The sequence below is a fragment of the Salarias fasciatus genome, chromosome 13 (assembly GCF_902148845.1).
Source record: "Salarias fasciatus chromosome 13, fSalaFa1.1, whole genome shotgun sequence".
In the NCBI taxonomy this organism is placed as follows: Eukaryota; Metazoa; Chordata; class Actinopteri; order Blenniiformes; family Blenniidae; genus Salarias; species Salarias fasciatus.
Genome location: NC_043757.1, coordinates 9,157,847 through 9,178,494, shown reverse-complemented (window position 1 = coordinate 9,178,494; position 20,648 = coordinate 9,157,847). Strand labels below are relative to the sequence as shown.

The 20,648-nt window shown below is 43.1% G+C and overlaps 1 protein-coding gene across 1 annotated transcript; it reads left to right on the top strand.

The window, feature by feature from the left end:
- Window positions 1-16,338: 16,338 nt before the first annotated feature.
- Window positions 16,339-20,075, top strand: tmem254 (transmembrane protein 254). Its single transcript, XM_030106194.1, has 4 exons — window positions 16,339-16,465; window positions 17,851-17,954; window positions 19,003-19,062; window positions 19,163-20,075. The coding sequence occupies exons 1-4, from the start codon at window positions 16,379-16,381 to the stop codon at window positions 19,281-19,283; spliced, it is 372 nt and encodes a 123-aa protein (XP_029962054.1). The 5' UTR covers window positions 16,339-16,378; the 3' UTR covers window positions 19,284-20,075.
- Window positions 20,076-20,648: the final 573 nt, after the last annotated feature.

The following is a 20,648-nucleotide window of genomic DNA, read 5'->3' as shown; positions in this document are numbered from 1 at the left end:
CTACTCTATATATGAAGATTGATCAAATGATTCTCAGGTCTCGCAATCTTTTCCGAATCTCCTCTTTCTCTTCCTGTTCCCTCAGTTTTCACTTTGTGACCGATCATCTCCTGCAGCTCGCTGCTTCTTATATGTTTGATAACTTCCTCCACCAACACTTCCACACACTCACTCTATATTGAACCCAAGCAAACCACCCCAGAACCCACACAGACTGTTCTCATGGAAACAGACATTAATAACCCCAAACCCCTCCTTTTGCACTTGACTTCGCTCATCGTGTTTCAAACTTAGGAAGGGACATTGTGTGCCGGGAGCCTCAGCACCTGCCGGACACCAGCTCGTCTGCAGCGTTTCCTCTGCTCCGTCCAGCCGGCTGCAGAAACCGCCCCCTCCTGTTGTGTGTTTGTGTTTTTTTTTGTTCCCCTGCAGACAGGAACCCACGTCCAGCGCTGACAAAAGGACGACACCCTTCCTCTCATCTCGAGGATGACGGCAGGAGGCCCAAACAGTCCAAACAACACGTGCAGGTTCCGCGGCTGGAGGGAGCGCGGAGCTTCCTGTGGACTGGGATGTGGATGTGTTCTGGTCAACAGGTCGGGGGAGGCGCTGGGAAACATGGCCGATCCACACAGATGGGACTTTTCTTTAATCTTGACCACAGTTTGACCCTCTGTACTTTGAAAGGAGGCTGGAGTTAGATCAAGTGACTAATAGTGTCTAACGAGAGAATATCACACAAACCAGCTGTCCAGTTTTCTGTGAATCACTTGAACAGAGACGCTGTTTTAACAGCCAAGGTGGTTGATCCACACTGGGGGCTGAAAATGATCAAATCATGTGTTGTTGTTTTTTTTTTTCCTCTGTGCTGAATTGCCTTTAACCCTTTGAGCAACACAATCATTTCTAGGCAGCTTTAGAGCTCCAGACAGAAGGTGCCTTGAGAGAATCTAAAGCAGCGAGCAGGAGTCTGTCAGTCTGACAGCGATTCAAGAGCCATCATTGGAATCAGAGATACAAAGCAAATGTCAGCTGTATCTGATGTGACCCATCGTTGCCATATTAAGTTTGTGGACCTCATTGGGGGGGATTCCTGAAACATTCTGTCCTGCTTTGCGTGCCCCACCGATGGAGACAGAACATGCATGAGCAAGAGATTGATGGAAAGTCAAAACATTTGTCTCAAGTGCCAAATCTTTTTGGATGTTTCAAAGACAAAAGGAAAACTCTGTCAGGGCCTCCTGTTTACACGGCAACAATTCCAAGTGGAAAAGCTTGTTGGGCGTGTGTGTTGGGCGGACAGCAGTGCTCGGAGGCGCTGAAGTCATTAGTTTGTAATAAGACATGAGGTTAAGTTGAAGAAAATGAGCTAAAAATGAGCTACAACTTTAACTGAATAGTAATTTTCTCTCAAAATACATTACATTGTAACTTTTTAAAATTTAATTTCACATACTAAAACATGCTGTTGGATTTACAATGAGTAATCTGTTGTTGTTGCTGTGTGTGTGATGTGAAAAATCCAGCACACAGAAAGCAGGTTGTTTAAAATTTTAGTTTAAAATGACTCATTTTCTACTGTAAGATTTTGTTTTATAAAATAAAATCATTCAGTATGTTTGGACAAGATTCCTTGAAGTCAGTTAGATTAAAAAAAAGAGTATTATTATTTCAATGTTGTGTTTAGTTATGTTTTAAAAAAAAGAATGAAGACAAAAAAAATTTATAATAAAAAATGTTAAAGCTGAAAGATGCTTCCAAAGCATTTTGTCATTATGAGCACATCCTAATTTAGAGACACAATTTGAAGTTGCAAGCAAAACTATATTTGGGGGAAATTAGTTACTTTTTATTATCAATACCTTTAAGTTTTAACAACTGCAATAAAAAATAAATTTGTATTAAATCCCAGAACACTAGAAAATGAGGCACTGAAATGAACATCTGATGCATTTTATAAGACAAAGGAAGCAAACCACAGTGATGTAGGCCAGATGCTTTATTTGACTTTCTTCCGTGATACATGTCAGATGCACACCGTCTGTTCTTACTTCACAAACGACTTGAATCTCCAAACACAATCAGACTGGACTGACACAACAACCGCAGGCAAACGAAGACTCGGTTACAGTTGATGTGAGACAAACGCTGCGTGTGAGGCCAAATCAAATCATCTGCTCAAAGCAAACAAACACCTGATCCTGGTTTTAGTTTTTACATTTTTTTTTTAAACTTTTTGTAACACATTGCAATTGTTGTCCCTTGGCTGGTGGATCATATGGAGGATCCAAGTCAACTATGGGAGAAGGCGGATACAGATTCAAATCCATGAATGATTTGTGTTGAAAATAAACGGCAATGGGTTTATCAAAGCTTGAAAAATTAAAGTCAGGAGTCTTCTGCAAAGTCACTCAGAGCCTCTTCTCGTCACTTCCACAGCTCGCAGGCGCCCTCTGGTGGCTGTGGTGTGTGACCATGTTAAGCTCCAAGCTGCCACATCTGGACTCCGGGGGAGTTTGTGTGACGAAGTTCGATCTGATGAGGTGGACAAAGTTAACAGAGCGCTCCTCTGAAACCACCTCCAGAAAGAACTCTCTCACAGGGAAAGTCAAAGGGAAATTAAAGGGGGTTTATGTGTGTGTGAGTGTGTGCATTTGTGGTTTTATTTGTGCAAAATGGCCAAACAAAGTCACAAATTCTGCATGAGGGATGTAAAAGTGACCAGCGTATTGAAGTGTGATGTGTTTTGATTTTAAATTAAAGGAATAAATTAGGGTAGTGTTCTGATTAGTTAATAGTTAAAATAATTATAAAATAAGCATCAAACTATTAATTCAATAAGCCAGGGACTCGCGACCGTCAAGCCCTGTTTGACGGTGCCAGCCAATCTTCAGTGAGCTCATCCAGAATTGCACTCAGGCTGAGGTCCTGCTCAGGCCCAGGAACCACGGCCTGTGGACCATTGGGCCTTTCGGGCAAATTCGGCTGCTCCTGCCGCTGCCCCTGTTGCCTCTCCTGACCTCCATTCATCAGGAAGTCGTCATCAAGGAGCAGGTCGAACACGTCTTCTATGTTGGACACGCCATCATTCCCAACATTGAGCACGTTGTCCAGGCCATCATACAGGTTGTTATCCAGGCTGCTGCCCAGGGTGTTGTCAGGAGTGTTGCCCACGGTGTTGACCAGGCCGCTGCCCAGGGTGTTGTCAGGAGTGTTGCCCACGGTGTTGACCAGGCCGCTGCCCAGGGTGTTGTCAGGAGTGTTGCCCACGGTGTTGCCCAGGCCGTTGCCCAGGCCACTGCCCAGGCCGCTGCCCAGGGTGTTGTCAGGAGTGTTGCCCACGGTGTTGACCAGGCCTTTGCCCAGGCCACTGCCCAGGCCGCTGCCCAGGCCGCTGCCCAGGCCGCTGCCCAGGCCGCTGCCCAGGGTGTTGTCAGGAGTGTTGCCCACGGTGTTGACCAGGCCTTTGCCCAGGCCACTGCCCAGGCCGCTGCCCAGGCCGCTGCCCAGGCCGCTGCCCAGGCCGCTGCCCAGGGTGTTGTCAGGAGTGTTGCCCACGGTGTTGACCAGGCCTTTGCCCAGGCAACTGCCCAGGCCGCTGGCCAGGGTGTTGTCAGGAATATTGCCCACGGTGTTGACCAGGCCACTGCCCAGGCCGCTGCCCAGGGTGTTGTCAGGAGTGTTGCCCACGGTGTTGACCAGGCCACTGCCCAGGCCGCTGCCCACGGTGTTGACCAGGCCACTGCCCAGGCCACTGCCCACGGTGTTGACCAGGCCACTGCCCAGGCCACTGCCCAGGGTGTTGTCAGGAGTGTTTCCCACGGTGTTGACCAGGCCGCTGCCCAGGCCGCTGCCCAGGCCGCTGCCCACGGTGTTGACCAGGCCACTGCCCAGGCCGCTGCCCACGGTGTTGACCAGGCCACTGCCCAGGCCGCTGCCCACGGTGTTGACCAGGCCACTGCCCAGGCCGCTGCCCAGGGTGTTGTCAGGAGTGTTGCCCACGGTGTTGACCAGGCCGCTGCCCAGGCCGCTGCCCACGGTGTTGACCAGGCCGCTGCCCACGGTGTTGACCAGGCCGCTGCCCATGGTGTTGACCAGGCCGCTGCCCAGGGTGTTGTCAGGAGTGTTGCCCACGGTGTTGACCAGGCCGCTGCCCACGGTGTTGCCCAGGCCGCTGCCCAGGCCGCTGCCCAGACCGCTGGCCAGGGTGTTGACCAGGCCGCTGGCCAGGGTGTTGTCAGGAATGTTGCCCATGGTGTTGACCAGGCCGCTGCCCAGGCTGCTGCCCAGGCCACTGCCAAGGCCGCTGCCCAGGGTGTTGACCAGGCTGTTGCCCAGGCCGCTGGCCAGGGTGTTGACCAGGCCGCTGGCCAGGGTGTTGACCAGGCTGCTGGCCAGGGTGTTGTCAGGAATGTTGCCCATGGTGTTGACCAGGCCGCTGCCCAGGCCGCTGCCCAGGCCGCTGCCCAGGCCGCTGCTCAGGCCGCTGCCCAGGCCGCTGGCCAGGGTGTTGTCAGGAATGTTGACCAGGCCGTTTCCCATGGTGTTGTCTTCTCTTCCAGACGTCTGAGCCTCAGGCTGGTAGACCCGGCTGAAGGAGGTGGAGGGGGTCTCGTACGCCTGCTGCATAACCGGCTGTGCAGAGCTGAAGCCCCCCTGCATGAACACATTGCTACTCGGCATAGCCATGGAGGAATGACCCCACATGGATGTGACTGGGGTGGCCTGGGTAGCTCCTCCCTGGTTCCAGGAGCCCTCAGTGCTGGTCATGCCGCCCATCGGGGTCCCCTGAGGGGGGAACATGTTCCCATAACTGCCCTGGCTGTGACTGGTAGAGTATGCAAGAGAAGGACCCGGTCCATAGTAAAAGTTGTTGCCCATATTCTGCATCATCTGGGTTTGGGAGGCCTGTGAGCCCCTCTGCTGTTTCTTCTTGGGGGCAATAGTAGGAGCCACAGAGGCAGGCTTCCGATCAGCTGCTTCGGGTTTGTTGACTCCGCCCTTCAGGGTGCGAGCCCGTTTGTTCTGAAACCAAACCTAAAGCAGCACATAAAGAGAAGACTTCAGCTTCAAATGGGGGATGACATACATGAAGATATTCAAACAGGCCATGATGGAGCAAACTCTGTGTGTGTGTGTGTGTGTGTGTGTGTGTGTGTGTGTGTGTGTGTGTGTGTGTGTGTGTTCTCGTATTTCTATCCTTGTTGGGGCCAAATGTCCCCACAAGGATAGCAAAACGTGAAACGACGTGCCTTGTGGGGACCTTTTTCCGGTCCTAAGTAGGAGAAACAGTGTTTTCTTGACCATGTTGTTGTTACTGAAAAAAGTAAAAGTGCAAAAACATTTCTTTAGGGTTAGGCTTTGTTGTGGTGTGGGTTAGGGTTAGGGTAAGGGTCAGGGTTAGGGGCTAGACATGAATGGGAGTCAATGGAAGGTCCCCACAAGGATAGAAATACGAGACTGTGTGTGTGTGTGTGTGTGTGTGTGTGTGTGTGTGTGTTGTGCTGACTCAGCTGGTGGCTCGTACCTGAATGCGGGACTCTGGCAGGCCGGTCTGTTGGGACAGTCTCTCCCTCAGCACGATGCCGGGGTACGGGTCAGTGGCGAAGGTTTTGAGCAGGAGTTCCACGTTGGACTTGGAGAAGCTGGTCCTCTTCCTGCGGGTGGCATTTCGAGGAGTCCCTCCACTGTTCTTGGACTTGCCATTTGCTGTGGAGAAAAACGGGATCATGTTCATAAAACCTCTTAGTAACGTTTTTTTTTGGGGGGTAACAAAGCAATTATTCTATTTAGAAACAAACAAACAAAACAAAGCAGCTGCTTTACTACTACTACTACTACTACTACTGCTTTACTACTAACCCTAAACTGAACACTAGAATGCTGCCTCCTGTGGCCACAAGGGGGAAGTGCACTAGATCGCCACCGCTAAAACGAGGTAAACAAGTCGTTTAACAGTTAATCACACGTCATTGCAGTATGGGACAAATACCTCATGTTTAGTTATTTTGAATGTTTCTACCCCTTCTAAAACATTAATACTGCACATTAAAGAAAAAAGTTCAGCTGTTCAGCTGGTTTAATTAATATGAGACGTACAAATTTATATTAAACAAGCTAAAACCAATATTGTATCTAAAATAGGAAAAACAACAACTTCAAAATCCCAAACTAAATATTTCTAATTCCCTCTAAACTAAATATATTTTCAAATGACTTAGCAACAGGCTAAGGATTCTGGAAGCAAATGCAGTAAAATTATGCCTGAGGATCTTAATTAGACTGTTAACGAGCTACAGAAAATTAAAAAATAATTATACAGAGAGCAGAATAGAGAAATTTAAGAAAAAAATGACTTCATAGAGGCTTTTAAGTTTCTTGCAAAATTCCAACATGTAGCATTGTATTTTTTAAACAAGCCAATAAGTGAATTTTGAACAGATTAAAGATAAAGAATTTCTCTCTGTGGTTCAGTTGTATTTCTATTATGTTATTCTATTTTACTATTATCTTCAGTCCCTGTGAAATATTTACAAAATACAGTTTAAAAAAACAAATCGTTTCTCGCCGTTAGCTTATGGCTAAAGGATTTTGCAATGGGGGGAAAAAAACAGTGAAAACAGCAATATTACCAAAAATAAAGTGCACGTTATTGAAGAAATGCACTTTTGCAATTGTATTCCTAAAAAAAATAAACTTTAGAAATTAATTGCTGCAGCAGACTACTGTAAATTTACTCAGAATGCGATCCCAAACAAAAATGAGGGAAAAAAAAATGTTCCAAACTGCACAAAAAGCCATTCAAACCAGTATAAATCTGTATATAGAAAGTTTTCGTGCATTGCAGCCGCGAAGCGTGAATTCGTACCTTTGGAGGAAGCCCACATGGCGAAATGGTGAAAAGCCGTGAAGGTCCGAGCGCCTCCAGGTCCGAGCCACAGGTGAAGATGCTCTCCGTCCTTCGGGGATTTCGGTGGGACTCTGCCGTCAGAATGTTCCTCCCCTCTGTATTTATAGTGTTAGCGCCTTCGGGTCTCGTGAGTCCGAGGCCCGCTTTATCGTGGGTATCTCCTCAGCCCCCCCCCCACCCCCACCCCCACCCCCAATAAGTCAATGCGATTGCAATACTCCAACCAGTCAGGTGGTGCAGCGCACAATGCATGCAGCAGAATGATTAAAGAAAAGGGCTTTCTGAGCTTGCAGAATTAATTATTTTATTGATGTTCATAGTGCATTTGAGTTGGCTGATTGTGGATTTTTTTTGCATTCTTCACATCTGTAATTAGAGTCATGTCGAAGTCTATTGTTATGGAGATGGCTTCATCAGCCGCCACTTCACAGCCTTGAAGGTGTTGGTATCACTGACGGGTTTGAGGGCCATGACAGCATGCTGTTCTAACAAGCTTCCAGTGAAGATTTTATTTACTTTTGGTGTTTTTCACAATGTGGCCACAAATTCCCTCATCACTAGAAATTTGAAAAAAAAAAAAAAAAAAAAAAAAAATCCATATGGCATTGACTGATTTCTAGTAAACGTTTTAGAGAGCATGGAGTGTGTTCATTTCAGTTTTTTTTTTTAAAGTTTTTCAATGCATTTTATGGGAAAATCGTTTCATGAAATAATATGACCAATGGTTCAACTGATGGTCAAAGTTCTGGTGAAATTGGTTCAAAAGTATAAAAATGTGAAATATTTAAATTTTTTGTCTACATGTTTTATGGTTTGATTTTGACCCAAAGAGTTTGTGAATCTTTTTAACTCATTGATGTACAAATGCAGCTTTGCAAGCGCTTTATTTCATCCATTCATCTGTCTTCACTGTGCACAGATTTCACCAGAGCCTTGATCAGCAGTCATAAAAACCCCGAGCTGTTGATTTTTTCGTGACTTGCAGAGCGGTGGAGTGGAGCCTTATCAGTGCCTTGCTGTCTTTTCTTTTCGTATGCGCAAGAGGCCACGGGCTGCCTGATTGGGGTCAGAAGTGACTTCCCTTTGATTAATCTGGAGTTCGGTCATGACAGCTTCGTCAACATGTCCGGGTCTTGTCTGACCCGATACTGAGGGAACTTTGATCCAGATGTGTGGGCCTAGTTTTTTTCAGCTCTGTGGGGAACTGAAGGTCTCTCGTGGTGTAAAGTTCGGTGTGTGTGTGTTTTCTCCTAGAAAACAGTTGAGCTGCCTTGAAGCCAGCAGTTTCTCACCTTCTCATCACTGAAGGCTCCGTTCAGTTCGGTCTACACAGTGCTTCCATTTGCACTGAATTAAAATTTTAACAAGAAGAATTGGAAAAAAAAAAACCACCAGTCGACTATTTAATGTATGATAAAATGTTTTATTTCATGGACATATTCATCCATGTTTCCCTCTATCCTCACTCATGTCACATTTTTGAAGACGTCTTGTCTTGTCATGTGATCCGCCCTGCTGTGATCTCTGAACTGAACATCGGTTCAATGGTCCAAAGTTCACAGGCCTGAGAGCCTGATTTCAGCAGACTCGGAGACAATGCTCCAGTAAGCGCATCACAGCTTCCTGATACCACACCGCCATTCAGCTCTTGTCCTTATCTGGAGGCGCTAATTAACGTTTTCTCAGGAGTGATGACTCATGATTTTCGCAAGCCTCCACTGCAGCTCGTCAGGAACGATCAGCTGACTGCTGCCTTCTGAAGGGTTAACATAATCCCATGCTGAGGTTTTGATGTCAGCTCCGAGTGGCGTCAAAGCGAAAACATGAATAACTGCTTCTGGTCATTCAGATTCACGGCAAATTGTTTTGTTTGGCTCAATCAAAATTTGCCTGAATTGCTAGACAATCGGCTGATTCATTAGTGTTTGAGGAGCCTCACAGTCAGGACAGAATGCTTCCATTCAAAGTTGTTTTTTAAAGTTTCCAAGACCCCTCCCCCCCAAAAAAAACATACATGAATTGTATCTGTGAAGGTGTGTGTGGAAGACTGTGTGTATCTGTCTGGTGGTGGATTCATCCTTGAGCTGCTTCATGGATGGCAGACGGACGGATGGACGGCGGTAGGGATGGATGGATGATGTATGGATGGATGAAGCTAACTCTCCCCTCTGTCCCAAGCGCCTTGTTTAATAACTCTCTAATCCGTCAGTGTGGATGAAGACTCATATCCCTGTCAGATTTTAGACTCTCAGGAATTTTGCCACTGAATAAATAACTCACATAAAACAAGTATTTTACACTTTTCTTCTACACAATGAATCATGTATGATTGAAATCTGAGCATGTGGACCAGCTTAGTGGAGTTCGCATGCTCTTTGCATGTGGGAGCTCAGATTTGCCTTGTCGTCTAAAGACAGACACAATTAGTGTCATGAGCGTTTTTAATTTGAAATCGGTGGATTCTAAACTCAGCAATTCTGAATTATATTCATGAGCTTCATGTTTACATGGTAAAAACAAGGGTTAAATCGTCTTCTGATTGGACAGGCGGCGGTCGTGACACAGTGACGTCTGCTGGAAGTAAACTGAACACGCCGCTGGTGATTTTTCTCTCTTTCTTTTCTCGCTTGATTAACTTTGATGCTACAGCTTTGAAAATGTCCACTATTCGCCCGTCCATCCGCTCTCTTCGTTGTATCTATTTTTTCTGAGACTCCCGCTAAGTGACTTGTCTCCATACGAGTCGAACCGCCGGCCGCCATCGTGGAATATTTTGTCATTGCGACAGAGCATGTGCAGAACCACTGGAATGAAGTCATTCTTAATTTACAGATAATTTCGCTACCGAAACCAGCAGGCTTATTCAGCTTCAAACTTCATTCTGTACAAAGTTTTCAGGCGTTTACGTGGTCATTTTTAGAGCGGAATTCACCTTTATTGGGATTTAAACAGAAATGAACAGTCCCACGTAAACGCACTGAATTAAAACTGAGTTGAGAGATTGTTTTCTGATGACCTTTGCAGGGTGGACCTCGCCTTCACTCATCCTAACCTGCGATTGGCGCCAATTCCGGAACATGAAGTATAAATACAGCTAACTGAGTACTCAGTAATCTGGTTTATAACCCTCTTATCCTTCATCAGACTCTCTGCGGTCACTAGAGGGCGCAGCTGTCTATTATAACAGAGAGTTGATTGTTCCCCCCCCCCCAAAAAAAAAAACAAACAAAAAAAAAACCAACAAAAAACAAGTATGGCAGCTAAGTTGCTGCATCCGCATCATTTCTCTGCTGGTGTCTTCTTGTTCTTTTAAAGATGAATTTTTTGGGGTTTTTTTTTTTGTATTTTGGAAGCGATAATTTGACCAAACAGTCTCTTTATTTACAATAAATTCATAGCCAGTTTTAATTAACAAGAGCAAAAATATTTGCTATTGTTGTTTTCCAAAGTCTTTCAATGCAAAAAGGAGTCATTTCATCGTCTTTTCATAAAACACCAGAACAGTAACTTGCCTCTTGTATCTCTGAATTATGGCAGGATTGAATTTGATTCAGAGATAGATTATTGCAATGTTATAACACAAGAAAGTAGTTTAATGGGAAACAGATCAGTAACTGGAGACGTAAAGACGTTTCGACAGACTCATACATGTTTTGATGCTCGAAAATTAAATAAGATTCATATTTACTCAGATTCCAAAACACCGCCACAATTCAAAGTGATTTTATCATGTATGATGGCTGCAGGCCTGCATACAACAATATACTGAACTTCTGGTTATATTTTTGGATGTGATGTATCATTTTAGAAGAGTTTTCTGTGTTTATCATTCAACCTTCTACCTCTTTATATATTTGTAACGCGGCACAATGGATGGAATGCATTTATAATTTGGTGGTTTGATTCTACCGATTCAGATATAAAGGTCTTTTTTTTTTTAAAGAAAAAGCCTTTGGTACGAATGATTTTACCACATTATTTGATCAAAACCAACCAAAACGTGCTCCTCACAGTGAAACAGATTGTTCCTGGAATTTTTAAGGTTGAATCAGAAGAGTTTATAGCAGTGCTTTCTTCTGATACTACACCCTAAAAAAATGAATGGCAAAAAACAACCCAAACTGGTTTATTTTTTAACCCAACACTTAATCAATATTGGACCAGCCCAACAGTAGTCATTTTTACCCAACAAAATGGGTTGGTCTTTTTAACCCAACAGATGGGTTCACAGATTTAATCCAGTCACTGGTCAAATCAGTTTTAGATTGATTCTATTAGGTTGATTCTACCATATGATTGGGTTGAATATTGTGCTCATTTTTAACCCAACTGTTGCATCAAATTAAAAGTGCTGTAGGCAGGATTTTGCTAGTCAATGCTAATTTTTCTGTGTTTTCTTTTGATTAAATGTTAGAGTATCCATTGATAATCCTTTAGGAGTGTAGTATAATTGCACTACCGCGAGGGCGCAGCGTTTCCATCTGCCTCTGTTCTGAGCTGAAAAGGAATCTCGACAGCTCCAGGTATCTTTGACCAATCAGAAGAGCCCATGAGGCTCTAACCATGATTGGTCGAAGGGCGTTCGTCGCACGTTCTTGTGGGAGGGGCTTAACTTGCGTAAGGGCGTGATGTCAGAGAAAACAGGACAGGATTGGCTGTGCTGGGTTTCAAATCGCCATCTTAGATGGGTCAAATCGCCATCTTGCTTAGGTAACCCTAAGCAAGATGGCGGAGATGCGGAATCCTGCCTACAGCACCTTTAATTTCAGCCCTGGGTCAATTTTACCATATATTGGTTGAATGTGCCCAAATTCTGGGTCAAATTAACTATAATTCTGTGTGAATTCAACTAAAAACATTGGTTTAGTCTTCCAAAAATTTTGATTCATAGATAAATTAAATTAATACAACCGACAGATCCCCCTCCTCAGCCTCACTGGTAGTGTCCAGCAGAAGGGACAGGCTCTTACAGTTGGTACCAGCTTGGCCACAGGAGTTGCTGGAAGGTGCCACAATCCAAGGACCAACTACCTTCAGGGCTCCACTCCGGATTTTTTCTGTACGGGATTCTCCCTCAGCCTTTGCCATGATGACCACAAGGCAATGGTGCTATTTTACCCATAGCTGGGGGGTTGCGACATGCAGACAGGGGGAGACAGGAGTCTCAACAACTTCCCGATTGTAAGACGACTGCGCGCCCCACTAAACCACAGCCGTGCCGACAGCTGGAAAAGCAAACGTTATACATAGTGTAGCTAGCAAGCTCCATGCGTTAGCTAGCTATTTGGTTAACACTAACTACATGGAGGGCGCTCGCTCAAGCAAATTTTTCTGTGGATGACATTACATGATGACATGCTTATTTACATTACATATCTAATTCACATGACGTGACGCCGCACAGTCGTGTGAATTAGATATGTAATGTAAACAAGCACAACCCTGTACTGCATCAGAGAGCCAGAGGACCACTTCTGTTCTTCTGTGTTGCAGAAGAACAGAAGTGACACACGGACCCATGGACAACCCAACAGTGGTCAAAACAACCCATGTGCTGAGTTTAAAAATCTGTGTTGGGTCTGATGGACTCGAACCCAACACAAGAGTTGCAATAAATAACTCCAAATGTATCATTGGGTTACTGATTTCATAACCCAGCGATTGGGTTAACAAAATGACCCAACATTTTTTAGTGTGTAAAATAAAACTATTTGAAGCAACTTGTTGATTTCATTGTTCCATTCTGCAATGGAAATATTCAGCTAAACAGGCGGACGACATTCTACACCCCGCCACGCGTTACTCGTGGTCGACGACAGCGTTTCTCGATGTTCATCACAGTCCCAGTCAAAGGTCGAAATTCTGCTGAATCAAGGTGTTTGCTTTAAACACGCAGCGTCCGGCTCTGATACTCAACAGTATCAACTGTTATCAGACGCCCAGTGCACTTCACCACTCTGTGATAATTAGGTAAATACACCATCGGAGACAATCTGATGGCTCTCCATCCTTTGAGTGAAGTTATCTGCTGACTTCTGCCCTTTGCAATGCTGGAGCACAGTGGACGGTAATCTTGTCAGCGGAGAATGTGGGTTTGCACAATGATGGAATTTCTTCTTTCGGGGTGAGATGAGGAGCCTCCTGCTAGTAGCCCACTATGCTCTGTATGTTGACAAAATGTGAAATTTCAGAGTGTCATATGAAACAAAAACAAAAAAAAAAAACAAAGACAGAAATGGAAAAGTTTATTTTTCATACATAAAATTGCAGCATAAATGTTAAATATATGTCTAGAGTGGCTTTATAGAGGTTGGTAATGAAAGCAGTGTGTTCAGGTGTGATGTTTCAGCATGTTTTGCATACTGAATGATTTAAATGAAAAAAATACAAGAATATAGATTTCATGATAGGCTTCAGAAGGCAGTTTTGTGATGGAAAATGTATATAAGGACAATATCTTCTGTTATAAACATGTTATATTTGGATATTTTAAATGCAAGGTGAATGAAGTGAGTGTCTTTATTATTAAAGCAGAACTATGCAACTTTTTTACCTCAATAAATGTGTTTCAGAATCCCTGTGGGGGTAAACAAACACTTGTCACGGCGATTCGCCTGTCCCTTCACTCTCCCTGGGGTCTATGTCCTGAAAACAGCGCTTGCAATTTCAGAGGAGCGGACCGACTACATCTCGCGAGAACAAACCTGCTTTACGGCACTCATACGGGATTACAAGTATAAAAGCTGTCGGAGTGCGATATCTGTCGTTGTGTTGCAATAGACGATCTTTGCATTATGTGTTGATTGGTTCTAATTTTCGTTTGGTAACTGAAAAATAAAGAGGAGTGGCACCTCCTCTCGACGAAGTGACACCGAATGAGTTCGCTGCACTGAGCTGAAAGCAGGATGTCTCCGAGTGTGTTTGTTTTCCAATAAGTCTGAGTGTGCGTGGCAGGCATGTCTACGACAGAGGGAGCAACTGGGGGAAGTTCCCGGGAAGCGCGAGGAACTGCCGCTGCAGAAGATTTAACAAAAGCGCGTAAAACAAACATGAAACCCTCGCTAACGTTAACAACGCCACCCTGAGGTGCTCACGGATGGCAGAACCAAAAAGACAGAAAAAAACTTTGTCTAACGAGCGGGAAAAAAAATGAAACGGGAGTGGGACGCTCTCTGCACGCGGGGGCGGGGGTGGGGGAGGGGGGTGATGCGGAGAACGTTTACGACAGTGAGCTTTCATAGGAGACCAGTAGGGGGAGCGCTAAAGCAAATCTTGCATAGTTCTGCTTTAAATGCTTGATAATTGAATTTAATATGATGCACTTTATTGTGTTTTATTAAAAAAAAAGAAGTGGGTTTAAAACTGACACATTGTTTACAACTCCTCTTGGGGAAAGTGTTATATGACATCATCGTCTAATTTGTATTGCTGCTTCTTTGCATATCTTGGTCAAAGTAGATGATGACGTCATTTAAAACTGATACATTGTTGCAAACTCCTAAGTCAGGACCGCTCTAAATTACGTCATCATCTAATTTGCATTGCTGCTCATTGCATATGGAAGTCAGTAAGACTGTAAGACCAGTGATGGGAGTAATAGTGTTAAAATAAACAGTGCTGGTATTTTGAATAAGGAGTAATCTAACTAACTACTTTTTAAGTACTGACAATAATATGAGGCGTGGTTCCGTTACTGTAATTTACCTTTGCTGGTTTTTCCTCCTCCAGAGTCCAGAGGAGCCTACGGAGCATGTACAAAAAGAATGAACCTTATTGGTACAGAGTGCATCACATGATGTGACAGATCAGATAGAACCACAGAGAGCTCCGATCATTCAAAGGCAGCTTTCAAATGGAAGTATTGACATGAATCTATTGTGGCTAGTTATTCTTTCACACATGTGGAGATGCTATCTACAGTTATCTGCAGTGAGTTGATTTGTGTCTTATCTCATATTATCGCACATTTGAATAATTGAGATCAATGTAGTGTTTCCTGTAATTCCTTTTAATTTATTCCGTCAAGCATTCATTTATTTCATTGATCATATTTTCAGTTTTTTATAATACATAAATGAGCATGCATCTTTAAGTTCAGTTAAGAGGAGATCCAAATTCCGCATATTTAATCATGTTTTTTCAGTAATGTGCTTTGCCAAGTGATTAATTACTTTTAAAATATTTTATCTCAGTTACTAACTCTATTACTGTTTTGAAGAAGTAACTAATAATAACTATAATTACTATTTTTTAAAGTAACTTACCCAAAACTGGTTGGCTTGTTATCAATTTACTATATTAAAAAAAATGATTTATGCATTATTATGTATATTTTTTCTTGAAATAAAACATTTCTGTTGCAAAAAAATAAATAAATAAAAAATTGCCCCCTCCAGCAGCTAAAAACTGTCTCAGTTTGTGATACAAGTCATCAAGCATATGCCTCTATAATATGGAGCACAAACTCAACAACAATACAAGCTTTAAATAAAACATTGTCAGCTCCTTCTGTTTATAATAAAGGGGCCACCAACTTGCATTACACATAATGTAAATATATTTCCACACTCCTTCATCTTCAACGATTACTAATAACAATACTGCAAAGCTTTGCATAATCAATACTTATATGTACACTTTCTTTTTCTAAGTTTTTTTGTTTTTTTTTTTTGTTTTTTTTTGACAGAGAGAATATAAAAAAAAAAAAAATCCCAGGACTCCATTCTCCAAATGAAAAAAAAAAAAAAGTAATTTCAGCTTCATAATTTTAATGAACAAAGTTGTCTTGGATGATAATTCTGTTTGTTTCAATTAGTTTTGATTATGTTTGGTTTTCATGCCAGTTGAGGCAGGGAACAGGCCTCTTCTTCACAAGAACTCATAGGTCTGTTTGCACACAGGAGGGCAGCAGAGCTCTGAAACAGATTGACCTAAGCACAGGAGGAATTCTCCACAAAGTACAAATACTATTAAGAAATTGATCGACAATTGAGAATAAAATGAGGAATAAATTAAAGGGGAAACTAAACAATTGATGAGGTCTTGATAAAACTGTGTGCTTTTCCTCTTGTCTTTTCTTGAGGACAATCAAAAGTAGTATGTGTGCTTCGAAAAGTAAGCTGCATTTAAAACATAATTCAACATTATATTTGTGATTTGATTAATTTAAGCTTTAGAAATGTCCGTGACTGTGCTGTGAAATGACTACATAACCCAACTCTAACCTATTTTTATGAAGAGTAAAGTATCATATCCCCACATTTTCCCTTCAAATTAGTCGATCAAGTTTTATTTCTGTATTGAAATCACGATAATTGAAGTCATGAGTTTGTTATTTTAAAACATTATAAAAGCTCTGTCCACGTGTCCATCACCCCCGGCCCCGTCTTCTCGGTCCGCTGCTTGTTGTTGTTACCCGGACACATTAGACTGCGGGACCCATAGCGAGCAGCAGCGAAAGCAGCGACGATGGCTAAAAGTGATGGAAGCGACTTTTTCAGAAGAACCAGCCTCTTCTGGATCGTGTCGGTGACTTTCGGGATGGGATATTTTACCGTGAGTTTATTCAAAACACTAAAACTGACTGACCAATGACATTAGTCGACTTACTTATTTCATTTTGCTCTCAGAGTCGGGTTGTGTTGCGTGGAAAATCCTCCGTGTCGTCTAATTGGCCACAAAATTCCAACCTCTGGACTTTGTCTTTCTTTTTTTTTTCCAACGATTGTTCTCTTTAAAAAAAAAAAACAATCTGGGTAATCGTTTTCCAAGGTTTTTCCATAGCCGTATCTTGTTAGCTAAAATTTGAGGAGGCATTCACTTATCAGTCTGAGCAAAGTTCAAACTTCAAGTCCACTCAAAAAGAGAGTGACCCAGAAACTCTGTAAAAATTAACCCAAAAAACAAGTTGTTTTTTCCCCCTCACATGCATCTTCCTCCCAGATTAACAATTAAGCGCCAGCCATGCTTAATACACCGAATAATTTTTTAAATAATGTGTTTTATATGTAAACAAATGTCTGGCTAACATGTGAGTTACAGACTGAACAATCACTGCATGTTTCATACTAACAGTAGTACAGGTGTATTCAACACCTAAACCACTGTGGGGCCCTTCCAACAAAAGGCTTTTTATCTGCAGGGTGAAGCAGGTCACTGACCTGAACTCCACTGCAGGCAGTGATGATGTAGCTCCACTCATGTGTTTGGAATTTTCTGACATTTTCCTTTCACAGTTCTTCCAGGAAGGATTGTGTTGATTGTCTCAAACTTCCTCCAGCTCACCCTTTAGGGTCCTTCACTGGACCTCAACAGTGGTCTGGACCACTTCAGTGAGTTGTTCTCATTCTGAACAAGTAATTCCCTTTCATAAGCTAACTCATTTTTCAGTGCTAATTTATGTCTATCCCGTTTAAAAAGAAAACAAATGAATTAGAACCAGAACAGATCTAGAAGATACCAGTGAATTGGAAACACTGACACATTCAGATCCCAGAACTCTGCCTGCTTATTTCGCCTGTTTGTGGCAATATGTTCACAACAAGCCATCTGCAGAACGGATCAATATGAGTCTGTGAGCAATTCGATTAAAGCTCTCCTCAATGATCCTGTCTACTCCAAAGAAAGGGGGATTCATATAAAATCCTACACTTGATTACCGTCCCTCTCAGTTGCCTGAGAGCAGATGGGTGGTTTTCTGTGTTAGCCACTGTTCTTGAACTCGCAAATCCACCAGAACCTTCCTTGTACGCAGAATAGGCTTTCCATCGGCCACAAAATGCACGCCAAATTACCACGCAACCATTAGAAACACAGAGCCTTTGACTCTGTGACACAGCTCTGAGTGTTTGCTGCTGGTTACAGAACTTAAGAGACCAAAAACTTATTGAATGTTTACAGAAGCAGCGTTAATGTTCATCTGCTGTGGTTGTGTTTTGCAGTTGATCGTGTTCGCACCAGAGAATATCCCGTTCCAGTACCTGGGTCTGTTCGGCACCTTCTGCAGTTACCTCGTGGAGAACTATGCTGACGTCATGTACAAAGGGTGAGTGCTGTTTTCTCCACCGGGGCTCCTCAGGACGAGCTCTGTGTGATGATTAAGCTGTTCACACAGCAGTTTGAGACGAGACATGAGGGATCTTCAGACGACAGCCGAGGTTCTCCGTCAGGGCTCCTCGTCTCCGGTACGCATCATAGAGTTGAAAGCAAATCAGACACAATCAGTTATGAAAACACTGTAAAATCTGCTGATTGGTTCTGGGAAAACACACTTATCACACGCTTAGTAAAAGCATGTGATGAAGTGCTATATAGATGAAGTTGAGTCAAAATTGTTTTGAGTATTTGTGTCTCCGTAGGGCAGTTTGTGTTGCAGCAAAGTATGAAAGTTAGATTACAAACACATGGTGTTGCAGAGGACGGCGTCAGCCTTTCTGATGGTTCACCTGTCGCACAGATCTGATCAACTCCCACAATCTTACCACTGTTAAAGTTGCCAAACCAGCAGTGAAGCCATGTTTTCAAATTCCTCTCCCTTTGTCGTTTCACATTCCTGACAGAAACACTCAGGCTGTTCGGATGCTTGTGAACCGTAGCGCGGGCTCCCTGCCTTTTGAAGTGAGCTAACGAGGGTCTGCGCCTCCTCACAGGGTCTCATCAACGTGGAGACCGCCATCAAAGAGAAACGTGCTGCTCGTTTTGAGTTCTTCATCTCTGACGGAAGCTGCTTGTCACACTGAGTGTGTGAATCGCTGGATTTGTTTTGACATCTGATTTTCTTTTAATCTGATTTGTCGAGCTGCATTTTGACCGCACAACCCGGAAATACCACGAGACGTTGCTGGAAGTTTGGAAATTAAGATCAAAAGTTAGTTATGGGGCTAAATGACAAAGGGATCTTTCAGATCAGATGTGATTAGATAATCAGTGGTGAGGTCTTATTTCACCCTTCAAAAAAAAAAAAACAAAGAAAAACCTGCTGGTGTTTTTTTTTTTTTTTTTTTTCCTCCTTCATTTATCTCCATTGTGCTTCGATGGAATTTCTGAACAGACTCTTCCGTCAGCATATTTTCACCTGGTGAGTTGTGTTGCAGGTGGTGGGCTGCCTGGGCCATCCACGTCTTTGAGGCCTGCGTTTCTCTGAAGGTGTGCAGGTAAGAGTGACGCTCTTCACACCCACGAGGTGGTGCTGCCGCTCCGGTTTGCTCACCTCCACCAGCCCGTCTGACACTCTTTCCATGTTGCCCCCCACAGCGATAAAGGCATCACCAGCGCCGCCTCTCGCTTCCTGTGGTTCTTCCAGACCTTCCTGTTCGGCTTCGCCTCCCTCGGCCTGCTCCTCAAATACGACCCCAAGCGGCCCAAACAGCACTGACCCCCGATTCAGACACAGATTCACTTTTTTTTTCTTTTTTTTTTTAAACAAGCTGAAAATCACAATCACTCTCTGAGTTTTGCACACTTTGTGGGTTTTCATGCAGATCGTAACAACGCTGGCTTTATTCAGCAGTCAGGTCACCACGCCGCTGAGGACACCGTTTCTCGTCGTGTGAAACTGATGTGATTAACCGTACAAAATTCAAAAAATGAGCCGCGTTAGTGCAGCATTTTAACTACACGGGCCGGAAAGTTTAGACCGAGGTCCGATCAATCAGTGGCAACACGCGAGATCAGCTAAATGTGTACGAACACAGCCGGGAGCCGAGGTGGAGACATTTACAGCCGCAAAACTCAATCACACACACATCGAGGAGCATCTGAACACAGGAGTCATTCTGCTGGTGTTTCCTCTTTACCTCCTCACTGCTCCTCTGGAGTGGAGAAGAACATTCAGGCCTCGTTTCTCATCATGTTACTGTGAAATTAAACCTCTCAAACAGACACTACAGTTTTCATTCCGCTAATTCTTTCATTCCGTGTTTATTCTGTACTTACAGTTGAAGTGAAATTGTACAGTTTTTGAAACGGTTATTAATGATAAGACTCACTGAAGACTTTATAGGATCTTTGTTTTTTTTTGATGAATTGAATTCTGAAGCTGGATTTGTTGAAAGTTTTCATACATTCTTTCTGTAGTGTGTTTTTTTTCTCACACTGAAAAATTTTGAAAAATGCTGAAAGTCTTAATATCAAATGAAATTTAATAAAGAGTGCCTTATGAACTACATGTGAGGTCCTTCTGTTTTCTGACTGGGGTTATGCTGATGAATCCATCTCATTTCATACAATCTGATCAGCCTCAGGCCAAAGCAACAGCTTCAGCTGACTTTCCACTCCGCCTGCAAAATAATGAGAACATCTTCTAATTCTGAACAAGTTGTAATGAAATAAAAACAGTACAAATAATCTGACTGAAGCATTTTTATGAAGAAGAAAAAAAATCAGTGTGGTTGATTTGTTGAATATCAGGATAAGACTCATGATAAACACTTAAGTATAAAATGTGGTTGTGAGATTTCTACCTCCAAATAACAGTGTTCTTTCTCTTTTTGGATTTTTAAACAGATAAACTTAAAAATGATTATTTCATGACTGTAAATTAACAGTTTATGGCTTCAAAATAGTATATTCCTGGACGCAAATTCATATTTTCTGGTCTCTAATTAGTATTTTCACTGAATATAAGTCAAAGTTGAATATTACATCTGTCAAGATTGTAATTCTTTATTTCTCCACCATTTATTTCACAACAGCCCACGACAAAAACAAACAGGGAAACTTTTTTTAAAGGACGAATAAT